Consider the following 12,798-nt stretch of genomic DNA (forward strand, 5'->3'; position numbering starts at 1 on the left):
CACATCTACACACAAATACATAATTTATATGTATATGTGAATAAAAAGTAAATCTTTTAAAATATATAAGTAAAAGTAAGGTTGTGTATGTAGCTGAGCTGGTAGAGTGCTTGCCTAGCATGCAGAAAGGCTCTAGTATCTCATAAGCCAGAAAGGTGGTTCATGAAATCCCATCACTTGGGAGGTAGAGACAGGAATACTTTTCCTTTACTTAGTGTCCTATGTTGTTGGTGTTTTTTCTCATGGGGGTACCCACCACCCAGCTCCCAAATAAATCACACACAGAGGCTTATTCTTTTTTTTTTTTTTTTTCCGTTTTTTTGAGACAGGGTTTCTCTGTGTAGTTTTTGGTGCCTGTCCTGGATCTTGCTTTGTAGACCAGGTTGGCCTCAAACTCACAAACATCCGCCTGGCTCTGCCTCCTGAGTGCTGGGATTAAAGGCGTGCGTCACCACCACCCAATGGCTTATTCTTAATTATAAATGTCCGGCCTTAGCTTGGCTTGTTTCTAGCCAGCTTTTCTTAACTTTAAATTACCCCTTCTACCGTTTGCCTCTGGGTTTTTTCCTTTCCTTTTCTTTCTTTCTTTCTTTTTTTTTTTTTAAGATTTTTATTTATTTATTATGTATACAGCATGTATGACTGCAGGCCAGAAGAGGGCACCAGATCTCACTATAGATGGTTGTGAGCCACCATGTGGTTGCTGGGAATTGAACTCAGGACCTCTGGAAGAGCAGTCAATGCTCTTAACCTCTGAGCCATCTCTCCAGCCCAGGTTTTTTCCTTTTCTTACTTCTGTAATCTTACTTTCACTCTTACTCCGTGGTTGGCTGTGTAGCTGGGTGGCTAGCCCCTGAAGTCCTCCTCCTTCCTCTATCATTCCTTCTTCCTTCTCTGGCTACTTCTTTGTACCTCTTCTCCCAATTCTCCTTCTATTAACTCTCTCTGCCTGCCAGCCCCTCCTATCCTTAAACCTGCCTCGCTATTGGCCACTCAGCTGTTTATTAGACCATCAGGCAAAGTAACACAGCTTCACAGAGTTAAACAAATGCAACATAAAAGTAACACACCCTAAAATGCTGTTCTACAACAGTCCTCATCATGCTAGCCATCTTCACTTCCGTCTCTTGTCCTCAGTCTAGTCCAGATGGTCTCTTGACTGAACCCTTCATGTTGTTTGGGTTTCTGCATACATGTCCCCATCGTAGGCCATCCTATCTGTGACCTTGTCCTCGCTCTCACTCTGTCCTAACATCCAAAGTGACTCCTATTTGACCCTGTCTAAAAGTATGTTGCTTACTGATCCGTCTCCTTCAGTAGATGTAGACTTAAGAGCAGGGATTTTGCCAGGCCTGGTGGCACACACCTTTAGTTCCAGCACTCGGGAGGCAGAGGCAGGAAGATCTTTCAGTCTGAGGCCAGCCGGGTCTACAGAGTGAGTTCCAGGACAGCCAGAGCTCCACAGCCAGGCTAAATCCTGTCTTGAGAGTGTCGAGGGGACAAGGGCTTCTTGTTCACCCTGTATTTCTCCTGGAAAGTGCTTGGAACATTTAAATATAGAAAAAAAATTTAAGACGGGGTCTCACTATGTAGCCCTCATTGGCCTGGAACTAATTATGTAGTCCAGGCTGGCCTTGAACTCACCGAGAGCTACCTATCTCTGCCTTCCAAATGCTGGGATTAAAGGTGTGTACCACCATGCCTAGCTAAAACAAATTTTTGTTGAAGGATTGGGTGCTGATTGAGTGGAGTAATAAAATTCAGTAAAGATCAATAGAAGACTTGATATGCGTGTTACAGGTACTTAAGAGAATTGATGATGACTGCGCTCAGTTTAGACTTTATCATCGTGTGATACTGTCTGAGGAGACTTGAAAGCCACGTAAATTATTAAGTTCCTTATTTCTTGTCTCTCGGCAAGTGGTCAGGTGTTGCTAATGCATTACTAATGGACTGGTGGTCTGGTTTCATTCCAAAGGAAAAGATTTACTGTGAACAAACATGCCAGCCAAGAAGAAATTTTTAGAAAATTACCAAAATTCACCAGGCGTGGTGACACACGCTTTTAATCCCAGCCCTTGGGAGGCAGAGCTCTGTGAGTCCAAGACCAGCCTAGTCTACAGAGCAACAAAGCAGTTCCAAAGCATAGTGAGATCCTGTCTCAAAAAACAACAACAGAGAATCAGTGATGTATCTGTGAATATCAGAGGTCTCCCTGATTCTCCCTAGATCATAATGAAGTAGGTAAACATATAGACAAGTTCCCTGTCTCTACATAGAGTATTTCACCACTCTAAATCTTGTGTCCTTTTAGTATAGAGAAGCATGGGATGTGTAATGGAAAAAGCATGGATCTGGGGCCAGAGACCGAACCTTTGTAATGAGGCACTCAGCTTATCAACTCCGGCCTAGCCAAAGGACTGAGTAGTGTTTCGTACTGATGCCCTTCTTTCTTAAGGGTGGCTGTGAAGGCCACATGAGGTAATGTGTGTGACAAAACATCCCTGCAGGACTTCTGTTTGGCCCTCCTCTGTTTTTGTGATGATTTAGATCCTTCCTTGTTCATGGGGACAGCAAGCATGGCTGTAGGTGATGCGTTCTGGAGGCTCTGTTTCACATCCACGCTGTACAGCTGACCTAGGCATCCTGCTTCCATATGTGAGATGGAGGGAGGCTTTAGTGAGGAGGTTACCAGCTGCTTCCATGAATGAAGCCCAAGAGAAAGCCAGGCATGGAGGGTCATGCCTGGACCCAGCACTTGGGAGACTGAGACTGGAGAATCAACATGGGTTCAAGACCAGCCTGAACTACAGAGTGGGTTCCAAGACCACTTGAACTACCAAGTGAGACTCTGTCTCAAAAAAATGACAAAATAAAGTGACTATTGAGGAGTGGGTGCTGTTGGGACAGAAATACACTGTCATCTGTTACTGCTTATTTTCTTTAATGGGCAAGTTTAAAGGCCATCAATGGTTAATAAGACATGGCTTATTAATATACTGTCTCTTTCAAATGTGTCTGAATTTAGATAACCAGATCAGAGTTTCTTTTTATCATATCCAGTAAAATATCTGGATTTCATTAGCAAAAGAATCTTCATACTGTAGAAATAGAATGTCGGCGGCAGGGTACCAAGGAAGTACGTTGAAGAGCTTATGAGGATACATGCAAGGTGTTGGTTTAGTCCTCAGATAGTACACACACACACACTCACACACTTGCACGAACACAGGGCTTGGATAGTGCGTCTTCTAACCTAAGGCATGCTTTTCTATACCTCAGTTTTCCAATGGAAAAGAGTACTACTCTGTCTTTATTAAATCAGAGTTTATACAGAAATATGATTTCATATTGGTTTAAATTCTGAGGCGATACAAAGAAAAACTGATAGTGGAAATGGTCCAGGTTGTTGGTTTAAAACCAGTCTGTGACCTGTGCTGTTTCCCATCCGCTTATCGGAGTCTGCTGTTTCCTAACCAGGTGCCGTACTCGTGTTCCTGCCGGGGCTAGCAGAAATCAAGATGCTTTATGAGCAGCTGCAGTCTAACTGTCTTTTCAACAACAGACGCAGTCATCGGTAAGCTGCTGGCTGTCTAGCCAGTCTCCCACCGCGGCCATCCACAAAGACAAGAGCACAGGGGTCCCTAGAGTCCTCGCCTCTCAAACGTGTTGGTTTGTGCCAGCTGGAAATGGGCAGGCTCGGTGCTCCAGGAAATGTCACGCCGTTCCATCCAGGACAGACATTTCTCTTTACTTATCACAGTGACTCAGCAAATTTGCGTGTAATTTCAGTTGCTAGATTCCTGAAGAGGAGGGGAAGGTGGAGAAAGCCAGCATTGATAGGAACAAAGAAATGCTGTCATCTTGAGGGAAAGTAGTTTTTCACAATCCCAGGGTGTGCCTCCACATACAAGGGCAAAGCTAGCTAACAGATGCTCCCTAGAAATTTAGCAATGAATAGCCTAACTTGGGTCAGCCTTGCTCCTTCTCTCTCTGGACTTAGGCTGGTTACTTATACCAATCATTTATTCCTCTTGGTGGTTTACTGCTGAAATAACCCCCAGCTTTTCCCAAGTTGGCACCAGATTTTTATAAGATGGGAAGGAGCCTCCCACTGAGAAGAGCCGAGCCTTGAGGTCTGCAGAGAAGTTGCTGACATCTGAAGTCACTTCATTAATCTCAGTAGAAGTTCACCCACTCTGGTTCAATTTAAATGCTTTGTACCAGCCCCTTACTGTGGTTTTCCTTCTTCGTAGATGTGTTATCCATCCACTGCACTCATCCTTGTCCAGTGAAGAGCAGCAGGCAGTGTTTGTAAAACCCCCAGTGGGCGTAACCAAGATTATCATCTCCACCAACATTGCTGAGTCGTCCATAACCATCGATGATGTCGTTTATGTCATTGACTCTGGGAAGATGAAGGAAAAGAGGTACTCTCTTCTGGGGACGTAACAGAGGCACCACAAACACCTCAGTGAGGATAGCAGAGCCGTTAAGGGTTAATGCTAAGGTACTCTTTAAAGGAGTACCGTATGTCTTCAGTGGCCAGCAGCATGAATGTTCAAGGCCAACAAGGATGCAAAATTTAAAGCTTTACCTCAGAAGTAATAAATTCATTTTCCCATGTGATTTTTTTTTTAATGTGCTCGGATGAGAAGGAAATGATTAAAGAAACGTGTGTGGTGGTATGTGATAGCACTGAAATCAGCACTTGTTACACCACAGACCTAGAATACACAGAGCACTGTGTACCTCTGTAGCAGGTAGATGGTTGTCTTCAGTAATAAGGAAGACTATTGGTCCACACCCAGTAGTCTTGACAGCATTCTCCAAAGTAACACAGTAAAGTACTTGCAGAAACTATATTCCATCCCCAGAACCACACTTAGGAAGGGGAGCGGGGAGAAAAAGAGAGGGAAAGGAAAGGAAAAGAGAAAAGGCTAGATGTGGTAGCAGCTCTGGGGAAGGAAACAGACAGATCCCTGGAACTCACTGGCCGCCCGGGCCACCCTACTTGGTGAGAGAGAAAACAGTGCCTGGAGAATTACGGCCAGGGTTCCTCTCCGGCTACATCCACACACAAAATAACTCAGTCGTGTATTCCCTTTTCCTTGGCAGATACGATGCCAGCAAAGGCATGGAAAGTCTAGAGGACACGTTTGTGTCTCAGGCCAACGCTCTGCAGAGAAAAGGTCGGGCCGGCCGTGTCGCGTCTGGAGTCTGCTTCCACTTGTTCACAAGCCACCACTACAGCCACCTGATTTTAAAGCAGCAGCTACCGGAAATACAGAGAGTGCCACTGGAACAACTGTGCCTAAGGTGACCTCTTGACCTGAATGCTCTGCTCCCAACCAGTCCAAACGTTTCTCGTGCCATTTCAGTTTCACGTTCTCTCTTTCCTAGTAGAAGACGTTTTGCTAAGAATAGAGTGGATGAGCTCATTCATTGCAAAGGAAGCATGTCACAAGTGGCCCTTTCCTCTCCTTTAACTTCCTGCACATAGAGAGTCTCACATTTGCAAAGCATGGCCCCACAATAACGCTCAAAAATGCACTTGTGAGTTAGGAAAGTAACTTGACTTGCCAGGGGATTTCTGCCAGGGGACACATTAATATCACATTTTTCCAGGGGAAAATCTACAGCCTCGTTATCAGTTAGAGAAAAGTAAACAAAACCTACAACACCAGTATTAACTAATAACAAATGTCATAAAATAGGATTTGAAGAGATTCAATGTGCACACCTTTAATCCCAGCACTTGGGAGGCAGAGACAAGGGAATCTCTGAATTTGAGGCCAGCCTGGTCTACAGAGCAAGATCCAGGACAGCCAGAGCTACACAAAGAAACCCTGTCTGGAAAAAAAAAAAAAAAAGAAGAAGAAGAAGTTTTGATTCAATGTTCATGAAAAATTGCTTGGTGGTATATGAGAAATGAAAATTGTCTATACTGTTTGTGCTGGGATTGAACCCAGGGTGTTGTGCATGCTAGTCAAGTACTCTGCCACTGAGCTATAATCCAGCCCTATAGCTCTTCCTCCACATAGGAGGTATACTATAGGACACAGGACCACGGTCCATAGTCTTAAAGTTAAAAATGGGGGAAGAAGCCAGGTAGACTGGCACACACCTATAATCCCAGCACTTGAGAGAGGCAGGCAGGAGGAGCTGACTTGTGAAGGATGAGAGAAGGAAAGTGTAGCAGAAAAGATTCTATTGAAATACTCAGCAGTAAAAAGATGGGGAGATCCTATATGCCAGCATAGTTCACCATTTCTCCCCCTACTTGAAATTCCAGTACATTTATCCCTGCATCACGTTAGTGAAATATCTCATGGGAAAAGGCTGAGTACCAAATATGTACACTAATGAAAAGCATCTGCAGCATCTGAGTTGTAGTATCTAAATTATAAGGCCGAGCACGGTGGCACACACCTTTAATCCCAGTACTCGGGAGGCAGAGGCAGGAGGATCTCTGTGAGTTCGAGGCCAGCCTGGTCTACGGAGTGAGTTCCAGGACAGCCAGAGCCGCACAGAGAGACCCTGTCTCGAAATAACGGGAGGAGTGTGTACAATTCCTGGGTCCGGTGGTAGTTGTAATTTGAGTCTATTGAGGAGTTCTCCTGCTGGGCCGGTTTACATTCCCATCGTAGTGGACAAGATTTCCATGGCCTAGCTAACACTTCTTTACCTTTAGAATTCTCTTTCATGATTTGAACCCGCTGTTAAGAAAAAAAGCAGTTTTGAAAGTTTATAAAAAGGATTTTTGAGGGGTTGGAGAGATGGCCCAGGGGTTAAGAGCACTGACTGCTCTTCCAGAGGACCTGGGTTCAGGTCCTAGCACCCATATGGCAGCTCACACCTGTCTGTAATTCCAAGATCTGACGTCCTCACACAGACATACATGCAGGCAAAACACCAGTGCAAATAAAAATTGAAAAAAAAACAAACAAACTTTTGAATATGGGTGAGTTTAGAACTTGGGGTGTTTCTGTAGTTCATCGCTAAGAAAACTGGGGGACAAGAGTTTTTCAGTGTTTTTTTAAAGCAGCAGTGATGCTGGGTGTGGTGACCCCGAGTGCCATCCTGGGACTGGCGAGACTGCCTCTACTTGTCTCTAAACCAAGAAGTTCTGAGTGACTTAAAAAGCACTTCTCAGCCGGGCGGTGGTGGTCCCCGCCTTTAATCCCAGCACTCGGGAGGCAGAGGCAGGCGGATCTCTGTGAGTTCGAGGCCAGCCTGGGCTACCAAGTGAGTTCTCAGGAAAGGTGCAAAGCTACACAGGGAAACCCTGTCTCGAAAAACCAAAAAAAAAAAAAAAAAGCACTTCTCAGGTGTTGGAGAGAGATGGCCTAGTCATTAAGGGCGCTGGCTACTCTTCCAGAAAACCCTAGTCCAGCCACTCAAGGCAGCTCTAGGGGATCTTACACCTCTGGGCTCTGATGGCACCTGCATTCATGTGCACATACCCACACGAACACACCTACACATAATAAGAAATTATTAAAGCAGCCAATCCTTTTATCTTCTCACTCAAGAAACAAAAGTTATCCCTCTGCTTCATTCTATCAGATATCAAGTTTACAAGTTATGATTTTTCTCTTCTTTTTCAGAATTAAAATTTTAGAAATGTTTAACTCTCATAGTCTCCAATCTGTGTTCTCTCGGTTCATTGAACCGCCGCATATCGATTCTCTTCGTGCCTCCAAAGTGCGGTTGCGAGACTTGGGAGCCTTGACTTCAGATGAAAAGCTGACCCCGCTGGGCTATCACTTGGCCTCGCTGCCCGTGGACGTGAGGATCGGCAAACTGATGCTGTTTGGCGCCATCTTCCGCTGTCTGGACCCTGCCCTCACCATCGCTGCCAGCTTGGCCTTTAAGTCCCCTTTCGTAAGTGAACGTTTGTCTACATTGGAGTTTATGTCACAGGTCTGTCTGGAAGGAATCTTTAGGCGTCAGAGGTATGTGAGCCCTCTAAAGATTTGCTTACATGTGTGGTGTGAGATTTTTCCTTAGAGAGTTTATATCCACCCCCCAAAAAAACCCTTGGGAATTAGAGGTATAGCTATTAAAATAATGTATTTTTTGTTTGCTATTGCTTATTATAGAAAAATCAAAAACAGTAAGCCAGCAGGATACTCCTATATAACTTCAAAAGTTAATGAACACATTTATCAACTTTAAAAAGTAACTTTTGAAATCTAATGTGCACATACAGTCCACCCATTTACAAGTATTTCAGTCAACAGCCTTTAAGACTTCAAGTGTAATGCTTGCTGGCATGTGTGAGGCCCTGGGCCCCATCTCCAGCACCAAGACGGGGAGATGTATAACCAACCATCCCACTGTGACTTTTGGGTCTTGTATAGCCATCCCACTAGGACCAGTTTTCTTCTCGTTTCTTTTCTTTCTTTTTTCCGGAGCTGAGGACCGAACCCAGGGCCTTGCTAGGCAAGTGCTCTACCACTGAGCTAAATCCCCAACCCCTAGGACCAGTTTTCAAGGCCAGCCTGAGCAATATGGTGAGTTCCAAGCCAGTCTAGGCTATGAATAGAATCCCTGTCTCAGAAATCTAAAAGAAAAATAGGTTGGGTATGAAGCTGTGTATTCTGGAGGCAGAGGAAGGATGATCACCGCAGATTTGAAGCCAGTTTAGTCTACACAGCAAGTTCCAGGCCAGCCAGAGCTTCAGTGAAACTGTCTTAAAAACAAAAAACAGGGGGGCTGGAGAGATGACTCACAGGTTAAGAGCACTGGCTGTTTTTCCTAAGGTCCTGAGTTCAGTACCCAGCAACCACACAGGGGTTCACAACCACCTAGAATGAGATCTGGTGCCCTCTTCTGGCCTGCAGGCATACATGCAGGCAGAACACTGTATACATAATAAATAAATAAATCTTAAAAGGGGGGGGGGGGGCAGGGGAAGGGAGGCTGGAGAGATGGCTCAGGGGTTAAGAGCACTGGCTGCTCTTCCAGAGGACCCAGGTTCAATTCCCAGCACTCACATGACAGCTCACAGCTATCTGTAACTCCAATTCTAAGGGCTTTGACACCCTCACACAGACACATGTAGGCAAAACTCCAATGCACATAAAATAAAAATAAATCATTACAAAAAAAAAGAAACAGCCAAACAAATAAAAATAAATAAATAAAATGGGTAGGTCTTTGATGACTGTCTTTTGCCATTTGGTACTAAAAGAATTGCTTATCTTGGGCTCATTTTGAACTCACAGAACAAAAAGGCCATTCGCTAGCTTCACTATCCTGCTTGCCTTGAATAAGCCTCTACGTGGAGTAGTACACTTTGTACCGTGCTGATGCTTTCCCAGGTAGTGGGTTTCAGCAGTAGGAAAGTGCCATTTGAAACCTCAGATAAACCTGTCCTGCAAATCCATGTCCCTCATTCAGGTGTCTCCCTGGGATAAAAAAGAAGAGGCCAATCAGAAAAAGCTGGAATTTGCATTTGCGAACAGTGACTACCTGGCCCTTCTCTGTGCATATAAGGTAAGGGAACCTCAGAGCTTGGTTTGTGGCCACAGTGGGCACCGACATCAGAGGAAGTTCAGCTTGATTCTCTCCACCATTTAGGGCTGGCAGCTGAGTACAAAAGAAAGCGCGAGAGCCGGTTACAATTACTGCAGACAGAATTTCCTGTCAGGAAGAACTCTGCAGGTGAGCTGCCTCTATGCCGTCCCTCATTCGTGTCCACTGTGGTGGCTCGCAGTTCCGCAGAGGGGTGGCAGCTTTACCTCGCTTGTCCTGTCTGCACGGTGGAAATGTTATTTCTGAGCATGGTTGGTTTTCTTGGCTGTGCAGAATGGGTTCCTGGACTCGATGACGTGAGGCTTTTCAGTGAGGCAACTTTGATCGGGCCTGGTTTTCCACATTGCTTCCTTAATGTGAGGAACAGAGTAGACTATCAGCATGATAAGGATGGCTGCCCATTAGAAGTCCATCTTCCCAGTGTTGGAGTGGATATTAATCTGGATCCTTAAACCTCTGAATTGTGTGCCAAATTATGTGCATGCACATGTGCGTGCGTGCGTGCGTGCGTGCGTGCGTGCCTGTGTGTGTGTGTGTACATTGTTCTCAAGAGATTAACCACGCTCTCAGTGGGGTCTGTGACCATCCCTAACCTCCTAACTCCTTGGGCAATACCCAAGAACTAATACTGTATAAGACTTTCTTGGTTCATTTTTTCCTGTGTCCACCAGGACATGCTGTTTGTCAGTGGTGAGCATAGAAGGGATAAAGCAGTGATGGAGTAGATCTCTACAAGCTTTGTTTTATTAAAGATCTGGAGGCTGCAGAAGCGGGGGACCAATGGGACATAAAGTCAATGTTCTGGGTACTTGGGCTCGCTGCGTCTACTCCTCTCCCTCTGTCAGATAAGTTGTGCCAGAGTAAAGACCTCACCTGTTTGGTTCGGACTGGTCCCAGCATGCTAGGCAAACCCCCTGCCCTGTATATTTGTCCCGCTTGTAAGGCGATGGATGGGCTCTTCCGGTGTGGCTGAGGCTGACCCCGAACACCTGGACTCCAGCAGCCCTCTTGCCTCTCTCTGCCTTCCAAGTAAAGAGACCGCAAACCTGAAGCCACGGCATTGGTCCTCAGCCTGTAGAGACCGAGACGTTTACATTTTGTAGAGTCTAAATCTAAAGCGCTCACTAACGTCCCCGTCCCCGGCATCACCGGTGATCCAGTGAGACCCAGAGTAGAATAGGAGGGGAGGTGCTGCATGAGTCCCACTGAGAGAAACGGTACCCATTCCAGGTAAGGTAAGGGACTGACGGGACCTGGGGAGAAATGCAAACAGAAGAAGACCCAAAACTAAAGCGGCCAACGGTACCACAAGCAAAATAAATTACCTTTGTTTGGACCATCCCAAGAATGTGCAGATCAGACCTACCACACCCCAGTTAAAATGTGTAAAGTGTAATATGGTGTTCAGGAAATGATCATCGGGGTTTTCAAAGGCTTTGGATTTCCTGTGATGGTCTCACTCTGTCTGCCAATTTGTAGTAAGCGGAAGCCACCTCTTAAAACTGACAGACAGATTAACCCTGTCTTGTTAGATGTCCGTCTGCACTCATTGCGCACCCCTGATGTGACGCGTTTTGAACCAGTCACCCTTGATGCGTCTTTGAAAAGTCTGTCCCTCCTCTCAGGAAATGGCCAGCCTCAAACGGCAGTTCACTGAACTGTTGTCCGACATCGGGTTTGTGAAAGAGGGACTCAGAGCAAGGGACATTGAAAAAAGGGCCCAAGGAGGAGATGGTGTCCTGGATGCCACAGGAGAAGAGGTAAAGAATGAGTAGACATTGTCTTTCTTGTTCCCCTTCAATTCCACTAGCATGTGACTGAAATATGGCCGCTCTTCACTTCAGCCCAGTGGGCAGGGGCTACTGGCGCTCTTGGTTTTCCCCTGCCCACAACTGTGTCAGCTAATATGAATGAGATCGGGAGTCTTTCTGTTGGTTGTCAACATTGTTTTGTCTTTAAATTTCACACTTCTCTGGATGATTCTGTAGTTAACGGTGGAGTCTGGTAAGGCTTCTTCAGAGCAGGCCAGCCTTTTCCAACAACCTCTTGGGTGTAATTACAGAAAGAGATACTTCTTCCAGATGAACTTAAGGTCCTTTGTTCTAAAAGCAATTAGTATTTGCAAGAGTCTGACTGTCGCACATACCAGACCCTTCCCTCCGTGATGCTGTCAACAGTGCCTGCGTTTGTCTGTTTAAACCTGTACGGGAAGATCATTTAGATCATGCCGGGAGCCTCGGGGCTTGGCGTTGTTTCACCTTGGCCCTATGGAGGGCCCCTAACCACATCACAGCAAGAACACAGGCTTCATAACTGCTCTGCATGCATCTAGAATCATTGTGAGCTCTTTAAGATACGTCCTGTATGGCTGTGGTCTGGGAGACTTATTTTCTGCTTAGAAAGAAATTTTATAATTGATAGGAAGATACTTTTTTGTTTTAAGATAGACATCAAATGAAATATGATGGCTAGCCATGGTGGTGCAAATGGATCTCTGAGTTCAGGGCCAGCCTGGTCTACATAGTGAGTTTCAGGCCAGCCAGGGCTACATAGTGAGACCCTTGGTCACAAAGCAAAAAGAAAGAACTATGGTGGCAAACACATTACCTGCTCAAATATCTCGTGTGGATAACGCTGTGTTTCTCTCCTAGGCAAACACCAATGCCGAAAACCCCAAGCTGATATCAGCAGTGCTGTGTGCTGCTCTGTATCCAAATGTAGTGCAGGTAACAGAGCACTCTTCCTGACCCTTCCTATGTCTTGTTTTATGAGTATAAAAGGATAAACTTAAAATATGCTCATTAGTCATCTTCAAGAGATACACAGAGACCACAGGGTTTCCCAATTCATTCATTCCCAGCTGAGGATGTAAGCGAACCTACCATGCACACAAAAAAGAGTGCCCAAGTTTAGTAGTGCAAAGAAATACAAATTTACACAAAGAAACAGACTGGTTTTCTTTTAAAACTGGCACACACAAGAATTCAATGACTGGTACTGATGCTGAGTGAGTCCTTAAACACTGTGTGTTGCTAGAGTTTTCCCCAGTCCTGCCTGGCCCACGGTCAGGACAAATCTCTCTCACCCGCCAGGACCACAGCTGTTCAGACCCAACCAAGTAAACACACAGAGACTTATATTGCATACAAACTGTATGGCCACAGCAGGCTTCTTGCTGTCTAATTCTTCTATCTTAAATTAACCCATTTCTATTAATCTATACTTTGTCACGTGGCTTACCGGTACCTTACATCT

At 45.3% G+C, this 12,798-nt stretch overlaps 1 protein-coding gene across 3 annotated transcripts in view; it reads left to right on the forward strand.

Annotated features, from left to right (window-relative positions):
• Dhx57 (DExH-box helicase 57) overlaps nucleotides 1-12,798 on the forward strand; it is a 57,981-nt gene that overhangs the window by 36,096 nt on the left and 9,087 nt on the right. For all 3 annotated transcript variants that reach the window (XM_028855196.2, XM_037198018.1, XM_028855197.2), the window contains 8 exons: nucleotides 3,481-3,577; nucleotides 4,257-4,430; nucleotides 5,119-5,319; nucleotides 7,611-7,887; nucleotides 9,409-9,504; nucleotides 9,589-9,672; nucleotides 11,169-11,303; nucleotides 12,195-12,269. In XM_028855196.2, the coding sequence (XP_028711029.1) occupies nucleotides 3,481-3,577; nucleotides 4,257-4,430; nucleotides 5,119-5,319; nucleotides 7,611-7,887; nucleotides 9,409-9,504; nucleotides 9,589-9,672; nucleotides 11,169-11,303; nucleotides 12,195-12,269 (1,139 nt within the window). The remainder of the gene's footprint in view (nucleotides 1-3,480; nucleotides 3,578-4,256; nucleotides 4,431-5,118; nucleotides 5,320-7,610; nucleotides 7,888-9,408; nucleotides 9,505-9,588; nucleotides 9,673-11,168; nucleotides 11,304-12,194; nucleotides 12,270-12,798) is intronic.

This window comes from Peromyscus leucopus, chromosome 22, assembly GCF_004664715.2.
Source record: "Peromyscus leucopus breed LL Stock chromosome 22, UCI_PerLeu_2.1, whole genome shotgun sequence".
In the NCBI taxonomy this organism is placed as follows: Eukaryota; Metazoa; Chordata; class Mammalia; order Rodentia; family Cricetidae; genus Peromyscus; species Peromyscus leucopus.